A 14,361-nucleotide genomic window follows, 5' to 3' on the forward strand; every position below is an offset into this window, starting at 1 on the left:
ACTTAGTTTTTTGAAAGACATCTTTAGGAATGAGACAGGCTGGGGGAAGATGGGAGGCCCTGTAACATTCTGCTATAGACTGAATTTTGTCCCCCTTCCATAATTCTTATGTGAAACCCAATTTCCAATGTGATAATACTGAGGTGGCGCCTTTGGGAGGTTATTAGGTCATGAGAGTGCAGCTTTCGTGGGATTAATGACCTTATGAAAGACATCTAAACCCCTTACCCATTCCATGTGAGGATATAGTGAAAAGACTTATAAACAAGGGTCCTCACTAAATACCTAATCTGCCAAGACCGCAAGCTTGGACTTCCCAGCCTCCAGACCTGTGAGAAATTAATTTCTGTTGTTTGTAAGCCACTGAGCCTATGGTATTCTATTATAGCAGCCAAGCCGACTTATGAAATGACTTGTCTAATGAAATGACTGAAGTGACCTGACAATGTCATGGGATCCATATGTCAAAATTATTTTCAAAAAAAAAAAAAAACCCAAGATATTATTTGCCCTTTCCACTGTGTTGATATTTGAACTAATAGTGCAAAAGCTATGATGGTGTCAGAGGATTGGCATCTTCTTAGCAAAGATCAAGGTAACAGGAACTGAACTGCCCTAGTAGTCACCTGTATTCTTCACTGGCATTTGCAGCAAAAGAAAAAAAAACAAAAAAATGCCATTTTCACTAAAGAGGTCTTTGATGAAGCAGTAAAGATTATTAATTTTATTAAATCTGGTTCTTTAAATGCTATTAACATAGTATTACTGAGTAGTAAATATTAACTCTAGTCCCTTAAAGCAATGTTCTGTGCAATGAATGCATAAATCACTTCTCATATTAATTAAAGTTCAGTGACTATCATTATCAAGGAACACAATTGTGTGATTGAGTTGCAAGCTTAACTAACTGCTTTTCCCATGAAATAACATTTTACTTGAAAAAACAAGTATGACAAACTGGGTGTTCAGACTACAGTACTGGCAGACATTTTCTTGAAAAAATGCACGAAGCCTATCATCTCAAGAAAAACAAACTTGTTGCCAACGGTAAGATCTGAGCTTTTAAGAGAAAATTAAATTTTAAAACACCTGAGTCCACCACTGTGAACATGACAGATTCCTAATACTTAAAGAGTTTCAGATAAGATGTGTGGTGATATTACCAAAAGAACAGCAAGTCGTCATTTACAAATATTCATTTATTAGATGGGTAAGCCGTAAGTTGCATTATGACCTTCCAACTTAAGTCTCAAGAGTCTAGTGAAAAGTTAGAATTAGAATTCAAGTCAAAAGTTTCAAGTCTAGTGTTCTTCCGTAGTACTAACTCAATTTAATGCTCCAGTCCCAGTGCCTTCCTTCCATCCCCGGATTTTGGAGTTTTAAAGTACCGATCGTCTATTTAGCCCATACCTTTTCTCCATGTATACACACATGAACTCACACACGCTGCTAATAGCAACAGTCACTGAAACACACTTTAACCAAGCGCTAAGTAGGTTAACAGACAGAAAATTAAGAAGGATATGAGATACAGATATTACCTTTGTCTAAGGTACAATTAACTACCAACAACAATCAATCTAACCTGTGCCTAGAAGATGAGGGAGTCCTCCTCCTCCTAGAACGTGATCTTGACCTTGAGTGCCTTCGTTTTTCTTCTTTCTTATCTAGATTTAAAAAAAAATGAATCTCAATTTAGAAATCATCAAATAACTCCCATTCAGGAGTTATTCTAAGAAATTCTTTATCATCTTAATTTTCATATTTTATATATCATCCTTAAATGTTATATGGTCCTTTTTTCTAGGCTTTCGGTAGATCCAAATTACACATCTAATTTTCAACTAGCCAAAGTTTCCATTGACTATTTCATTTGTACCAGACTTGGAAGGCTGTCCATAACAATCTATGAAAAGGATTATCCTTCATTCTTTATAGGTTTCTAAATGAGGAGTCCCTTTGTCCATTCCCAGGTTCTACTTTCCCAAATACAGCTATAATTCACCCAGATTAAAACTTTATTTTCATGTGTTATGTATTAATATCTCCCCAACCAGCACTTAACTGTAAGATAAATATATTTAACAGATTTATAACAAACAGAAATAGACACATTTTAAATTCTTGGTCTGTTAAAATGTTCCTTCTTTACCACTTAAGTCTATGCTCCTCTGCTAAATAAATTCCTGTATATTTATGTTAAAGTGGCTGATAAACAGGCTCAATATTTGGCCTTCAGTTCCAGAAAGTCATGACTCATTCACTGTTCTCACTATACTCTGCGACAGAACTGAGTTTTAGTAAGCTAGCTCTCATTCTTAATCTGTCTGAACCTCCTCTTCTTCCCAATTTTCAATTCTGTAAGTTAGGAGACAGATCTAGATGATTTGACTCCCATTTTCTACTTTTTAAATGATACGTAAGTTAATTCCTTTAACTTGGGATTTAGGGGGAAATAAAGCCGTTGCATTCTTCACGCGTGATCTACAATCAAAGAGAAAATGAGTTCTTCTTTCACATTTAGATCATTTCACTAACAGGATTCAATTTATTGCAAATATCAATATTAATAATAAATTAACAAAAATCTTGGGGGGAGGGGAATTCATAAATAAACCAGTTTTAGTATTTCCAGTTATTAGTTTTCAATGAAAACAAAAAGTTACAGCACGGTGTTCTAGCTTTGGAGTCACATACATCCAGCTGCGTATCTAAAGCTCCTACTGCTTGCCTTGGGGCCTTGGACTAATTAATTCTGTTGATTAAGTAACAGACATAAAGCACTTGGTATTAATTTATCCAACATTATACTTATAATCATTAATACTATACTAATACTAATACTATACATAACTAAAACCTTCCCATTTATTAAGAAATAGAAGTGAAAAATTAGTAAAAGATTATTTAATGGGGGGAAAAATAATCCAGGACCAAACACCCAATCTATACAGTCAAGACAATAGGATAACCATTCATTTCACCTCAAAAAGACCATCTGCAAAGACTAAGGTACTATTTTTTTTTAATTTTTTTTTATTTTTAAAGATTTTATTTATTCGACAGGATAGAGACAGCCAGCGAGAGAGGGAACACAAGCAGGGGGAGTGGGAGAGGAAGAAGCAGGCTCATAGCAGAGGAGCCTGATGTGGGGCTCGATCCCATAACGCTGGGATCACGCCCTGAGCCGAAGGCAGACGCTTAACCGCTGTGCCACCCAGGCGCCCCTAAGGTACTATTTTTAACTATTTCCTTTTCTTTAAACAGTGTTTTAACAGAAGCATCTTTAGTAGGTTCTCTAGGTCAAATAAAAGACTAAAATCAATTAGGCTATGCCAACATAGGCAAACATACATCCAGGCACTACTATTAAGGAATGCATCATTCTTTGCGGGATGGGGGTAGGGCGCCGTGTAGGATGTTTAGCTAACATCCTGATCCTCTACCTGCTGGAGATGCACGTGGTACCAGCACGACAATTAAGTATCTCCAGATATTTTCAAATTATGTCCAGGTGACATGTTCCCTCCCCTCACCCAGGATCACTCTCTTACATGATCTTTTATCAGAATTTGGAAAATTAAAAAACGATTATAGTATTACTCAACATATTCCCAAACTTATGCAATAATCATTTTCGTCCACAATCATATAGCTTAGGATTCAACACAACTGCCTATATTTTACCTGGTTCTATAGCAGCAGAAATTAGGGACTGTGCTTCTCGTACTCTCTTCATGGCTTCCTCTATTTCTTTACTAGAGGTATCTGATTTCAGACTTGGTGAAACAAGACCAGCAGCTACATGATTCAACCTGAAATAGAACCAAGAATTGAGATCTGAAGTATTTTAAGATGCACAACAGTATTACAAATAAATGTGTAAATGTTTCATATTATCATCATTTTAGTAAGATGCTACTTGAAAAAGGGGAGATTTCATGTTAATTTTTTACCATACAGTACAGTATCCTTTTCAATATTTACAATCTGCATTTTAAAGATTAAGAGATAACCTGGAATAAGAAAAATACCTATTTTATTTTGCCGAACATCCATTAACTTTCCATAAACACAAGTTGAGAAATGCTAGTACCTGGGAATATGCAGATGCTGAAGATTTCTGATTAATAGAACTTTCCTTCATACGACTTAAAAACTTTCTACAGCAGAATTTTGCTGGGGAAGAGTATTACTTGTAAGGTTGCAGATGGACAGAAAATGAGGCAGAGGCCAATGGCACACCAAAGTTACTCATGAAATTGCTGACTGGAAAGATGGACCTTTAAAGGTTTATACATGTGAAAAAAATTATAGACAACGAATATAAGATAGTTAATTATTTGTGGAGAAAGGGCAATGTAAACAAGAATGAGTACAGAGGGAATTTCAACTGTACTGGTGTTACACGCTGGGTAGTAGGTACAGGCTAAGATTTTATCAGCTAATTTTTAAGAAAAAAGGTACTAACTACTACAGTCAAATGATTCTGTTCTCCCTCCCCCCCATGTTCTCTCACTTGTTTATAGTGAATTTCACCAAGCAGGAAAAGCATTAAGTTCAAATTTAATATACCAAGAAATTATACTTTGTTATGTATCAACTAGAGAATGTAACAGTTACAGCACAAAGAGAACTTTTCAAAGCACCTAAAAAAAGATGTTGGTATTATGTGACATGTACTACTAGTCTTTTGCTCTGGGATAGTGTTTCCTTCACTTCTGTCTCCTTGACTGCTATTCATGCCCCAGGCTCAGCCTCTCTGATCTTAGTAAGTTCTCCCTGTAGTAAGTTCCCATAGCCCCTGTGTACTACTTCTTGTTGGATGCACATACTTTACTATATTTAAATAATGTCTCCCTTTCTGAAGTATAAATGCTATAAAGGTACAAGCTTATAGTAGGTACTCAGTATATATACATTTTCAAACGACTCAACTAAAGATAACATTTAGCTCTTTTCCTGTCATCCTGGCAGAAGATATTCACAACTGTTCAGAAAGACTCAACTTACAGTGAAACAAACCCTTTATAGATGGGCTTACCTCTGAATTTTTATCCTTGTTTCAAGAAAACAGAATTATGTATTGTATAACTTGAAATAACTTTCTTTTTAACTATCAAAGACTAACTTCTCCAGACATTCACATACTATATCCGTATCACCCAATGGAAACACAGAAAAAATCCTTACTTGGGATCAACAGTACTCATAAGCTTCAGCAACTGATCTGCAGCAAGAGACTGCAAAAACAAAAATATAACAACAGTGAGAATATATAAAATAAATCAACTGCTATTTTATTTTTTCACTATGTTGAATTGCCTTAGGACAACCTGGCCAGCTGACAAAAAGTAACATTATTTTAGGCACACTGATGACCAACAGAAATATAATGCCAGTGAAACACATCATATTAAGCTGAGCTGCTTTAGTAAGTTAAATATGATTATTATCAGCTGAAAAGTCTAGGTTTTATACAACAGTTACCTCCTGCTTACTTTGAGACTTCCTGAGGAGGTAACATTTCAAAGAAATGTGTAAAGCAAAACTCCCAAGTGCTTAGGCAGCATAATAAAATCTTTCCACAAAGCAAGGACTTCAGAAAAAAGTTTAGCCAAATAACAATAAGAGAAAACAAAAATGTCCAAATGGGTAACAAGAAAACAAATTTTGAACCCACGTTCCCATCCTTTCATGAGTTTACTCTGACTCCAAACATACTGATGTATTGGCTTCCTGTGAAACTACCCTGAACTCCATAAAACGAAATTCTTTAATGTTGGGGCTAATAATGCAGTGACCTTTTAAACTTCTCATTAACAAGTTTACATAAAAAGAACATTATTACTACACTATAGCAATCAGTTATCTCCCATTCTGGAAATGCAAACTTAACTGTTAATGGAACAAATTCTTTAATTATAAAAATGAGCTCAAAGTTAAAAGGTATTAAGTTATACCTGAGAGTTCAAGTTTGCTCCAGGAAGCCCAAGTGCAGCAAGGGCAGGATCTAGAGTAGGAGCTCCCAAAGCAGCCAATGGAACAGCGCCAATCTGTAAAATTTCAAATTTTATTTACTTAAAATTTAATTTCTATTCCTGATACGAGGGTGACATTATTTTTTCCTGTTTAAAGGACGATATAATAACTAATTTAAGTCCGAGCTACGTGGGCTCTGTTGCAACTACTCAGCTATATATGCCACTGCAGCTTGAAAACAGTCAAAGATAATAAACAAATGGGCATGGTTGTCAAGTCAAAATTAACAAAAACGGGGGTGTGAACTAAGGGCTATAGTTTGCCTACTACCCCTGCCATAGACAATGGCCTCATTTTTCACTTATTAGATTTATCCCTAAAACCAGAAATCAGAAAAACATTAAGATTTATATATTCGTGTGCCAACAATTGTTATTTGTTGCTTCTCAGCTCCAAATCCACTGTTCTTTGCGTCCTGTTTTGTGATAATGAAAGCAGCATCCTTATAAGCATGTCCCCCTTGACAGCTAGCATGATGCTAAGCCTTATCTGTAGGGGGAATCAGGAGGACACTGTGGAAGGAGTTTAACCTCTGCGGTTTCTTTGTTCACTTTCTGATTGTTACTGCAGTGGGATGCCCAGTGGCTTTCACCTCTTTAGTGAGTTTCAGAGCCATCCCTCTTGGGCAGCTTCTTACAAGTTCTGTGGGCACCCCAGAGAACTTCCATACTATCCATCCTTTTAGAAGGAGGTCTCAAACTTTGCCTCATCTAATGTGTTTCCCGTGTTCTTTCTTCCCCAGATCTAGAAGTACTAGTTGCTTCTTATACCTGCAATTACTGTATATTCATTAGAGTCCCACTAAGTAATATCCAGTTACTAGTTAGTAATTCTTTATATTAAACTTTCCCTATTCAAATTACCATGTGGGTTGTTTTTTTTTTTTTTTTTGGGTCTCCTGCCTGACATAACTATAATCAAGAGATGCAAACCATGCAAAGTCCTATTGGAGGCAGTCTGACCTTCTCTCTGAGAACTGTGCTAAAAGTTGTTCAAGCTTCTAGTAATATTTAGTAAATGAAAGATACCAAACTTTCCGTACTTTAACTGTATATGGAGTACAATTAAAACAGTGTCACTATGAAATATCTACCTTAGTTATTACACAATTTTATATATTGAAGGAATCAATCTATAAATTACCCAGATCCTTATTATGTAAGTAAAAAATGCGGACTTAAGAGATAAAGTCATACTCAAAAAGACGGGAATTCCTGATTTCATCCTTTTTTCTGACTTAACAGTTAACAGAACTATTCAGACAGGTGAAATGATAGAACAGAAAGAAATGCTGCTATAAATTCTAGTTAAGGCTTGCAGTTCGCTACTACCTGTGAAACCACTCAAGGACCAGTTACAATCTCTCTGAATAAGAATACATGAAATTTGAAGAGCTTTTTATTTCTAAAACAATATGCTTTTTACAGCATCCTATCAGGGTTAGAAACATTACCAAGCAAAAAATTCTCCAACTTTTTTTCACCTTCCCCATGTTAAAAATCTCTATTAAGAATTCATCTTTATTTCAAGCCATGTACTTAACTGAAACCTCAAAAGCAAAAGATCAAAGGGCATCGAGAAAGAAAAAAACAATAAGCCTGAATTTCACCCTTATTCTCTTTCTGGGTCCAAACGAATATACTATTTTTAATGGCATGTTCAACAGAAGTCTTATGCCTCATGAGAATCCAGCCCTATATCCCCCCACCCACATGGTTCCTTATAGGTTATTCTGAGAATCAGTGGCAAACCAAATACAAAAGATTTATGATTTTCAGAATGTTCTTAAAATGCAACTTCCCAAGAGGTTTTCTTCAGTATTTATGATTACAAAACAGCCTTTCACAATCCTGTGAACACGTGGTATCACTGTGTGAACTCTAATCATTACAGCACTTAAAAAGCTCAAGTATGTTTAGGTTTATCCACAATTCTGTGCTTCTTTGTACCCTTTACGAATTCATTGGAACTAGGAGTACCTGGGTAAGAGGGTTAGGGGTAGGCAGGAGTCCACCACCAGGCAGAAGACCTGCCACTGCATTAGCTGGTGCCAACAGAGACAAAGCCTTAGTCTCATCAGGAATAACTCCTGCAGAGAAACATCCTTGCATTAGAACACACTTTTTTGCAAGACAGAAAACACACAAAAACACCCAGAAAAAGTCTCCCTGATACACCACCTGAGTTTGTTGAAAGTACTTATGTTCGCTAAAATATAAAGCTTGACTTCTATGATTATTTATCATTAATTTTATGTCAGAATGAAACTTCAATGTGTGAAAATTTGTTTCCTTTTTCTCTACAAATGGTTAAGTTTCTAGAGTAAAAAAAAAATAGCACAATACACACTACTTTTTTGTTAACACTGCCAAGATTTCATCACCTGTACTCGATTTTTAAGTCATGAACCAAACGTAAGCAAGCACAGTCGGTTCTCCAGGGGTGTGCTCTCAACTTTCAAAAGCTGTTTTATGAACAACGACTCGTGTCGGCTGCTTCACTATAAAGCACACAGAAAAATCAAGATACACAAGACAAAAAAAGTTTGATTTAGGGGTTAATAATATGGTACAGTTACTATGATTTTTACACCTACCATACAAATTTTGTAAAAATTAAGAGAAGAAAGTATGTAAAGGAAATATTCTGTTGGAATCAAGCGTAGGGCTTTTGCTGACTCATGAAAATGAATATGAATGTTTCTGAAGGTCTCTGAATACACACAGGATGTGTGTGTGAAAGTGAGTGAGTAAGAGAGAGAGAGAATAGGTAAAACAACATGGCACATTCCTTACCTGAATAGTAAAATGCTTTATGTTCCAACATGTGCCATGCTAACCATACCAAAAATGCTGCTACATAGTGTCAGTTCAAAAGCTAACTTAGCCAAACTCCTAAAGCCAAAAACAACATGTATGTCTGTTTTTAAAGCCTAATCTGTGTATTCAGATAAAATCTAAGGGCCCTAAAACAAATATTTATGTAGACAATTTAAATTCTATCCAACAGCAAAAGCCCTATACAGATGGATTAATCTGTTAATGTGCCCAAGCCCCCAAAATGAGAGTTCAATAATACAATTAAACTACATATTTGCAAATACCAGTAGTATTTCTGTAATACATATTAAGAAACTGCATCTCATCATAAAACATACAATATGTACAGGGCACTTAAGAGAAACTGGATAAGCTGCAGAAGAAAACTGTTGGGTGGTATTTTCAGCAGGGCCTGGTATATAGTTCAGGCTGAACCAGGGAAAAGAACTGTAAAACACAACAACAAAAAAGAAAAACCACTGTTAAATAAAGGTAATGGTTCCTTCCACCTATACTGAGAAGTGCCGATAATATAAACAAATGTATACTACACAGCACTGTTATCTTGCTTGTGTCAGAGCTGTCATCAATTTAGATACCAAGAGTTATGGAGGGGTGGGGGGAGAAGATCATTTAGATATAGGGCATTAATGCATCAATATTAACAAACCTACAAAGATTATGGGATAATTTTGCATGCAAAATTATGTTTCAAGAGGATAATATTAAGTATCAACATCTTACTCATATTAGTGCATTTGCAACATTTCTGGCAAACTAAAATCCTCTTGAATTTATTGTGAGACACCTGATAGAAGATCTGCATCCATTAAAAAAAAGTCATGCATCTGATCCTCTGATTTAAAAAAGACTATTTAAAAATAAAACTACAATTTAAAAATAGCAATGAGGCCCCTCACCAGTTAATTTTCATGCGTCAAGAGTATTTTTTTTACTGCTGCTTTGATAGAACCATGAAATACTGCATGAATGTGTAGAAATGAAAGAAAAAGAAACAGACAAAAGAAACAAACATTAACCAAGGAACCTAAATAACCCCCAAATCCATTACTATTAAGAGTTCCTTCCAAATCCAGCTATCTCAGTTTTACCAATTAAGACTATGCCTTACCGTAGACTTTGTGTCTATTGTTCTAAAACACTGACCAAGAGCCAACACCAAAGTGTAGAGCTAAAACTAGGGTGAATGGTGACAAAGGGATTGAGTACATCAGTTATTTAGCAGTGGTAACATTAATACAGCATACCATACCAATAATTAAATAAACCAAAAATAGATTCTGGAACTAAATATTTCTGTAATTCTATATACATTCCTAAACATTTCATTTACAAAACAGATCTAGAATGGTTACTATAGTCTAAAAATACTTATAAAAGCCAGTTATATGATATACTGTATTATGTTCAGGACTTGGGAACTAAGATACTTAGCCAATAAGAATTCTTTAAATTTAAAGCCTAACTAAAGTTTGGCACATTACTCACATGATCTGAACTTTGTTTCAAAAACTATATTTTACTTAGCCTAAATTTGAATTCTGTAAATTTTCTCTTGGTGATATATCTTATCCTACAACAGGCACACTGATATAAAAGAAATTGCTTAATCAAAACACACTAACTCAAACGTTTATCAGCATATATATTTTAAAACCTTAAAAATAGGGCTCACACACTTTAATATCCCAGAGATAAATGTACTATTATTATATAGCATGCCTTAATCCATCTATGAATGCAACTTAATTTCTTTAGAAAACCACAAAGGCAATTTTTCTAAGTTTTAAGGACTAGACATTTCACAACTTTTACAAGGCATGGTGTAAATGTTCACACTGGTATTCAAAGATCTGAGATAGCATCTAAAGTTAACAATATCGAAATTCTGCTTCCACTGACCAGTTCATTAAGGGGAAAGTATTTAAATTCTGGTCAGCATATATGTTAATTAGCTTAAAATCCAGTAATTTTATATTTCAGTGATTTCTTTGATCAAAATTTATAGTTACCGAAAAGCAAATAAAGTAACAGTACATTGGGAACAAACTAATTATAAAATATGTTTCAGAAAATTTTACAAAGTGGAATTAATATAGTGCTGTCTTGTCACAGTGGCTTTTTTAGATCCCAAAACCCTGCTCATTATTTTTCTGTCAAATTACTTTAACAGCCTAAAATGTAAAAAGAGAGAAAATGTAGTTAACAAATGGTTACACCAGGAAAACACTTGGGGGACTTGAGTGCTTGCTGGCCTTTAGTTAATGTCTAGAATCCCCTGTAGCTGCAGAGGACCCACTGTTTTTCAGTCATCTGGAAGAGTTTTGCATTTGCCTTCTCCACTACAAAAATCACACACACAAATAACAGAGAGAAGAATTTATTATTTAGAGATATCTAGAAAATATAGCAAGAATGAACAAGAAAATTTGGCATAAAAACAAATCACCCAGTGCCCATCCGGCACCTAAGCTACAGGAAATCTTGAACTTTCATAAAAACCAAAATCATTGCAACCCTTGGTATACTGGAATTCAACGTGGGATATTTTTTTAAAGTTATCTGTGAGAGGAAGCACTACGTAAATATAACTAACCTAGTCATTTATTCAAAACAGAAATAACATCATGCATTTATTTGAAGGTTTCTATGTAAATGTTTATGGAGTGAACCATTCACCTTCAGGACTTTTTCATAGAACTCAACATTAAATTAACTAAGTGTATATATCTTAAAAAATTAAAATCAGGCATATGGTTTTAATGAACTTAAAATGCTTTAAAAGAAGGCAAAAAGTTAAATATCTTATAAAAACAGGTCTGATTTCTAATTTTTAGAATTAAAAAAAATCTGCAAGTAAAAATATGGACTGCAGTATAACAAGGGTTTCAAAATGTTAATAGCTTAAATGTCTAACATGCTACTAATGCTCACTCTAAAACTATACTGAGGTAGATGGTCATCATAGGATGCCCTCATAGGTAGTTAAACAAAGCACAAACCTTCTGCATATGGTACGACTATCAAAGCTCTGTCAACGAATACAGTGTTTGTCAGATGCTGTGCCACAACTGCTGAATCCGGATCATGGAACTTAACAAAGCAGACACGGGATGAGACTGGCAAAGGTGAATCACTGAAAAGTAAACAAATAACATAAAAAAAGAGAAAAAGAATATCAGCTAAAACATAAACGTATGACAAACCAACACTTGCATTCCAAAAGTAAGATAGGCAGATAAAAATATATACCACATGTGTTACTTTAGTTCACCACTTAAAAAGAAAATGACATTTCAAATAAGGTACTGCCCAATGAACTCACAAACTGCGTGTAGACAAAAACAATCACTGTTTATACACTTAACAGTGTATCAAGTTAAAAACAGTCTGAAACTATAATCTCAGAGTTTGAGCAGACCACAAAAAAGTGTCAACATTTTTTCCATACCAATACCAGCTATTCTTAATTACTAGTAAAAATAATTAGTTTTGGTTCAGAAAACTTTTCACTACTGGTAAGTAGTAAATTAATTCAGAGTAAAAAACAAGATTTCTACTTCAGGGACAAAAGAATATTGTGGGAAAGTACATCTATTTGACAATCAATGAGTTTTCTTGACCTGCCTACTAAGTGCGGTCCTCTTCCACCTACAGCACAACTCCTAGGCATTATAAATAATTGCCTTCAGAAAAACAAAAAACAAAAGAGGTGTACACACACGGAGATATACAGTATCCCATAGTATTAGTATACAAAAATTCCCTCAGCAAATTGCTTTCCTAGATAAAAAAGTGCCAAAATGCAACCTATGGCAGGGTAAGATAGATTAGGAAGTGAGCAGGATTTTTGTTTTTTTTAAAATACAGGGTGGTTCAAATTTCTGCCACAAAACTGTGTGAAAGAGAAAGATTAAATAAAAGTCAAAGGTTGCTCCCTTAACTCCAAACCAAGTGTCTGAAAACCAATGCCTTAACAGCAGTAGTAATCACATCATCCCTGGCTATATCAGAAGCACCAGTGGGGGTAAAAAAAAAAAAAAAAAAAAACCACCCAGGTTCTCTACTCCACATCAACTAAACCAAAATCTTTAATGTACTGAATGCCTCCTCTTTATTTTAATTCTCTATGACCATTTTAATATGCACCCAGGGTAAAGAACAACTGCTTTATTATATAATAAAACAAGCCAACTGTATCTTTAGATTCAATAATGAAAAGGTAAATCCTATAATAAATTTGAATGGCTTTACAAAAGGGCTTACCACTAACTCTTCTAATAAATTAGATTTTCATGTATATATAAAAATGTAATCACATCAGTTTTGGTTACACTGGTATTTCAGAGGTATTTGTTGTTGCAAAGAAAATATTCCTCATAATTTGAGCACTAACATGAAGTTATTACATAGCCCAAGAACTCAAACCCATCGGAACTTTTAATGTTTCCTGCCCATATACTAAGCACAGATCCAAATCCAGGTTCAAAGTAAAGCTGACAATACTGTCTATCCAAATGGAATCTAAGCCATCTTGTTAAGGAAGCTTACCTCCAAAAGTTTTTGAAAGGATACAGTGTTTTTTAAATGTGGATATAGTGTTGTTTTAATGTGAAGCTCCACCGGTCTAAAATTTAACAATGTTGCACCCATACAGTGGAAAGAATGCCATTTCAGCAAGCTTAGAATGAAAGCTATAGCACTTTGTATCTCTTTCTTACATATCTACATTTTTACCACATAATTTAAAAAGCTCTTTAAAAATGATGCTATCTTTCATTTTTAACACCTAACATCATGGGAAGTAACAGACATTTAAATTTCTAAAAAAGTGACCTCTACCATTTCTTTAACACTACTGTTATCTGACTAAAGAAGAAAATGACTCTATAATATTAAGTTCTTAAAGAATATCAATGAACAGTTCTATTTAAAATAAAATTAGGAAATACTGCCTACATGCTCAGTGTTATTTCTATTAATTTGGCAATTAAAATGATTCATATTTTTTCTATCCATTCACCTCATAGCTATTACTTGCAGCTATTACTTGGTTATATCAAACCTGTAAGTGGTGGGGAGGTAAAAACATTAATAATTAAATACCATGAAAAACACAGTCACAGTTAGACAACTCAGAAGGTTAAATAATTCATTTCTCCCCACTTCAAACCCTTTTTTGAAACCATTACTATCTGGACCGATAGTCACATTCTTTTATGTTCTCAGAATTTACTAATAGAAGACACATGCAGTAAGATAGCATGTTAATTTCACTTTCAGACTGATGCCTGAAATTTTCATACCTTAGAATTTTGTGCAAGTACTACTTCTAAAAATTTGTTTTTATTCTTTACCTTTAAGAATTAATATAGATGAGGTAGGGCAGTTGATGAGAAGATAGGAAAGAGCGAGACCTATATGATGCTTTTGCCTTTAGGTAAAGAGTGGCAGTATTTTTCCACTTTTTTTTTTTTTT

At 34.5% G+C, this 14,361-nt stretch overlaps 1 protein-coding gene across 10 annotated transcripts in view; it reads right to left on the reverse strand.

Moving 5' to 3' along the window:
• SRSF11 (serine and arginine rich splicing factor 11) overlaps positions 1–14,361 on the reverse strand; it is a 44,199-nt gene that overhangs the window by 11,019 nt on the left and 18,819 nt on the right. For 7 of the 10 annotated variants that reach the window (XM_040627138.1, XM_040627139.1, XM_040627136.1 and 4 more), the window contains exons 3-8: positions 11,885–12,018; positions 8,022–8,131; positions 5,964–6,056; positions 5,194–5,243; positions 3,688–3,815; positions 1,586–1,667 (exon numbers count right to left, since the gene is read on the reverse strand). In XM_040627138.1, the coding sequence (XP_040483072.1) occupies positions 1,586–1,667; positions 3,688–3,815; positions 5,194–5,243; positions 5,964–6,056; positions 8,022–8,131; positions 11,885–12,018 (597 nt within the window). Of the gene's footprint in view, positions 1–1,585; positions 1,668–3,687; positions 3,816–5,193; positions 5,244–5,963; positions 6,057–8,021; positions 8,132–8,425; positions 8,543–9,199; positions 9,309–9,781; positions 9,844–11,884; positions 12,019–14,361 lie in introns of those variants that run through there. The other 3 variants (XM_040627141.1, XM_040627142.1, XM_040627143.1) reach the window with 3 other exon arrangements.

This window comes from Ursus maritimus, unplaced genomic scaffold, assembly GCF_017311325.1.
Source record: "Ursus maritimus isolate PB19 unplaced genomic scaffold, ASM1731132v1 scaffold_12, whole genome shotgun sequence".
In the NCBI taxonomy this organism is placed as follows: Eukaryota; Metazoa; Chordata; class Mammalia; order Carnivora; family Ursidae; genus Ursus; species Ursus maritimus.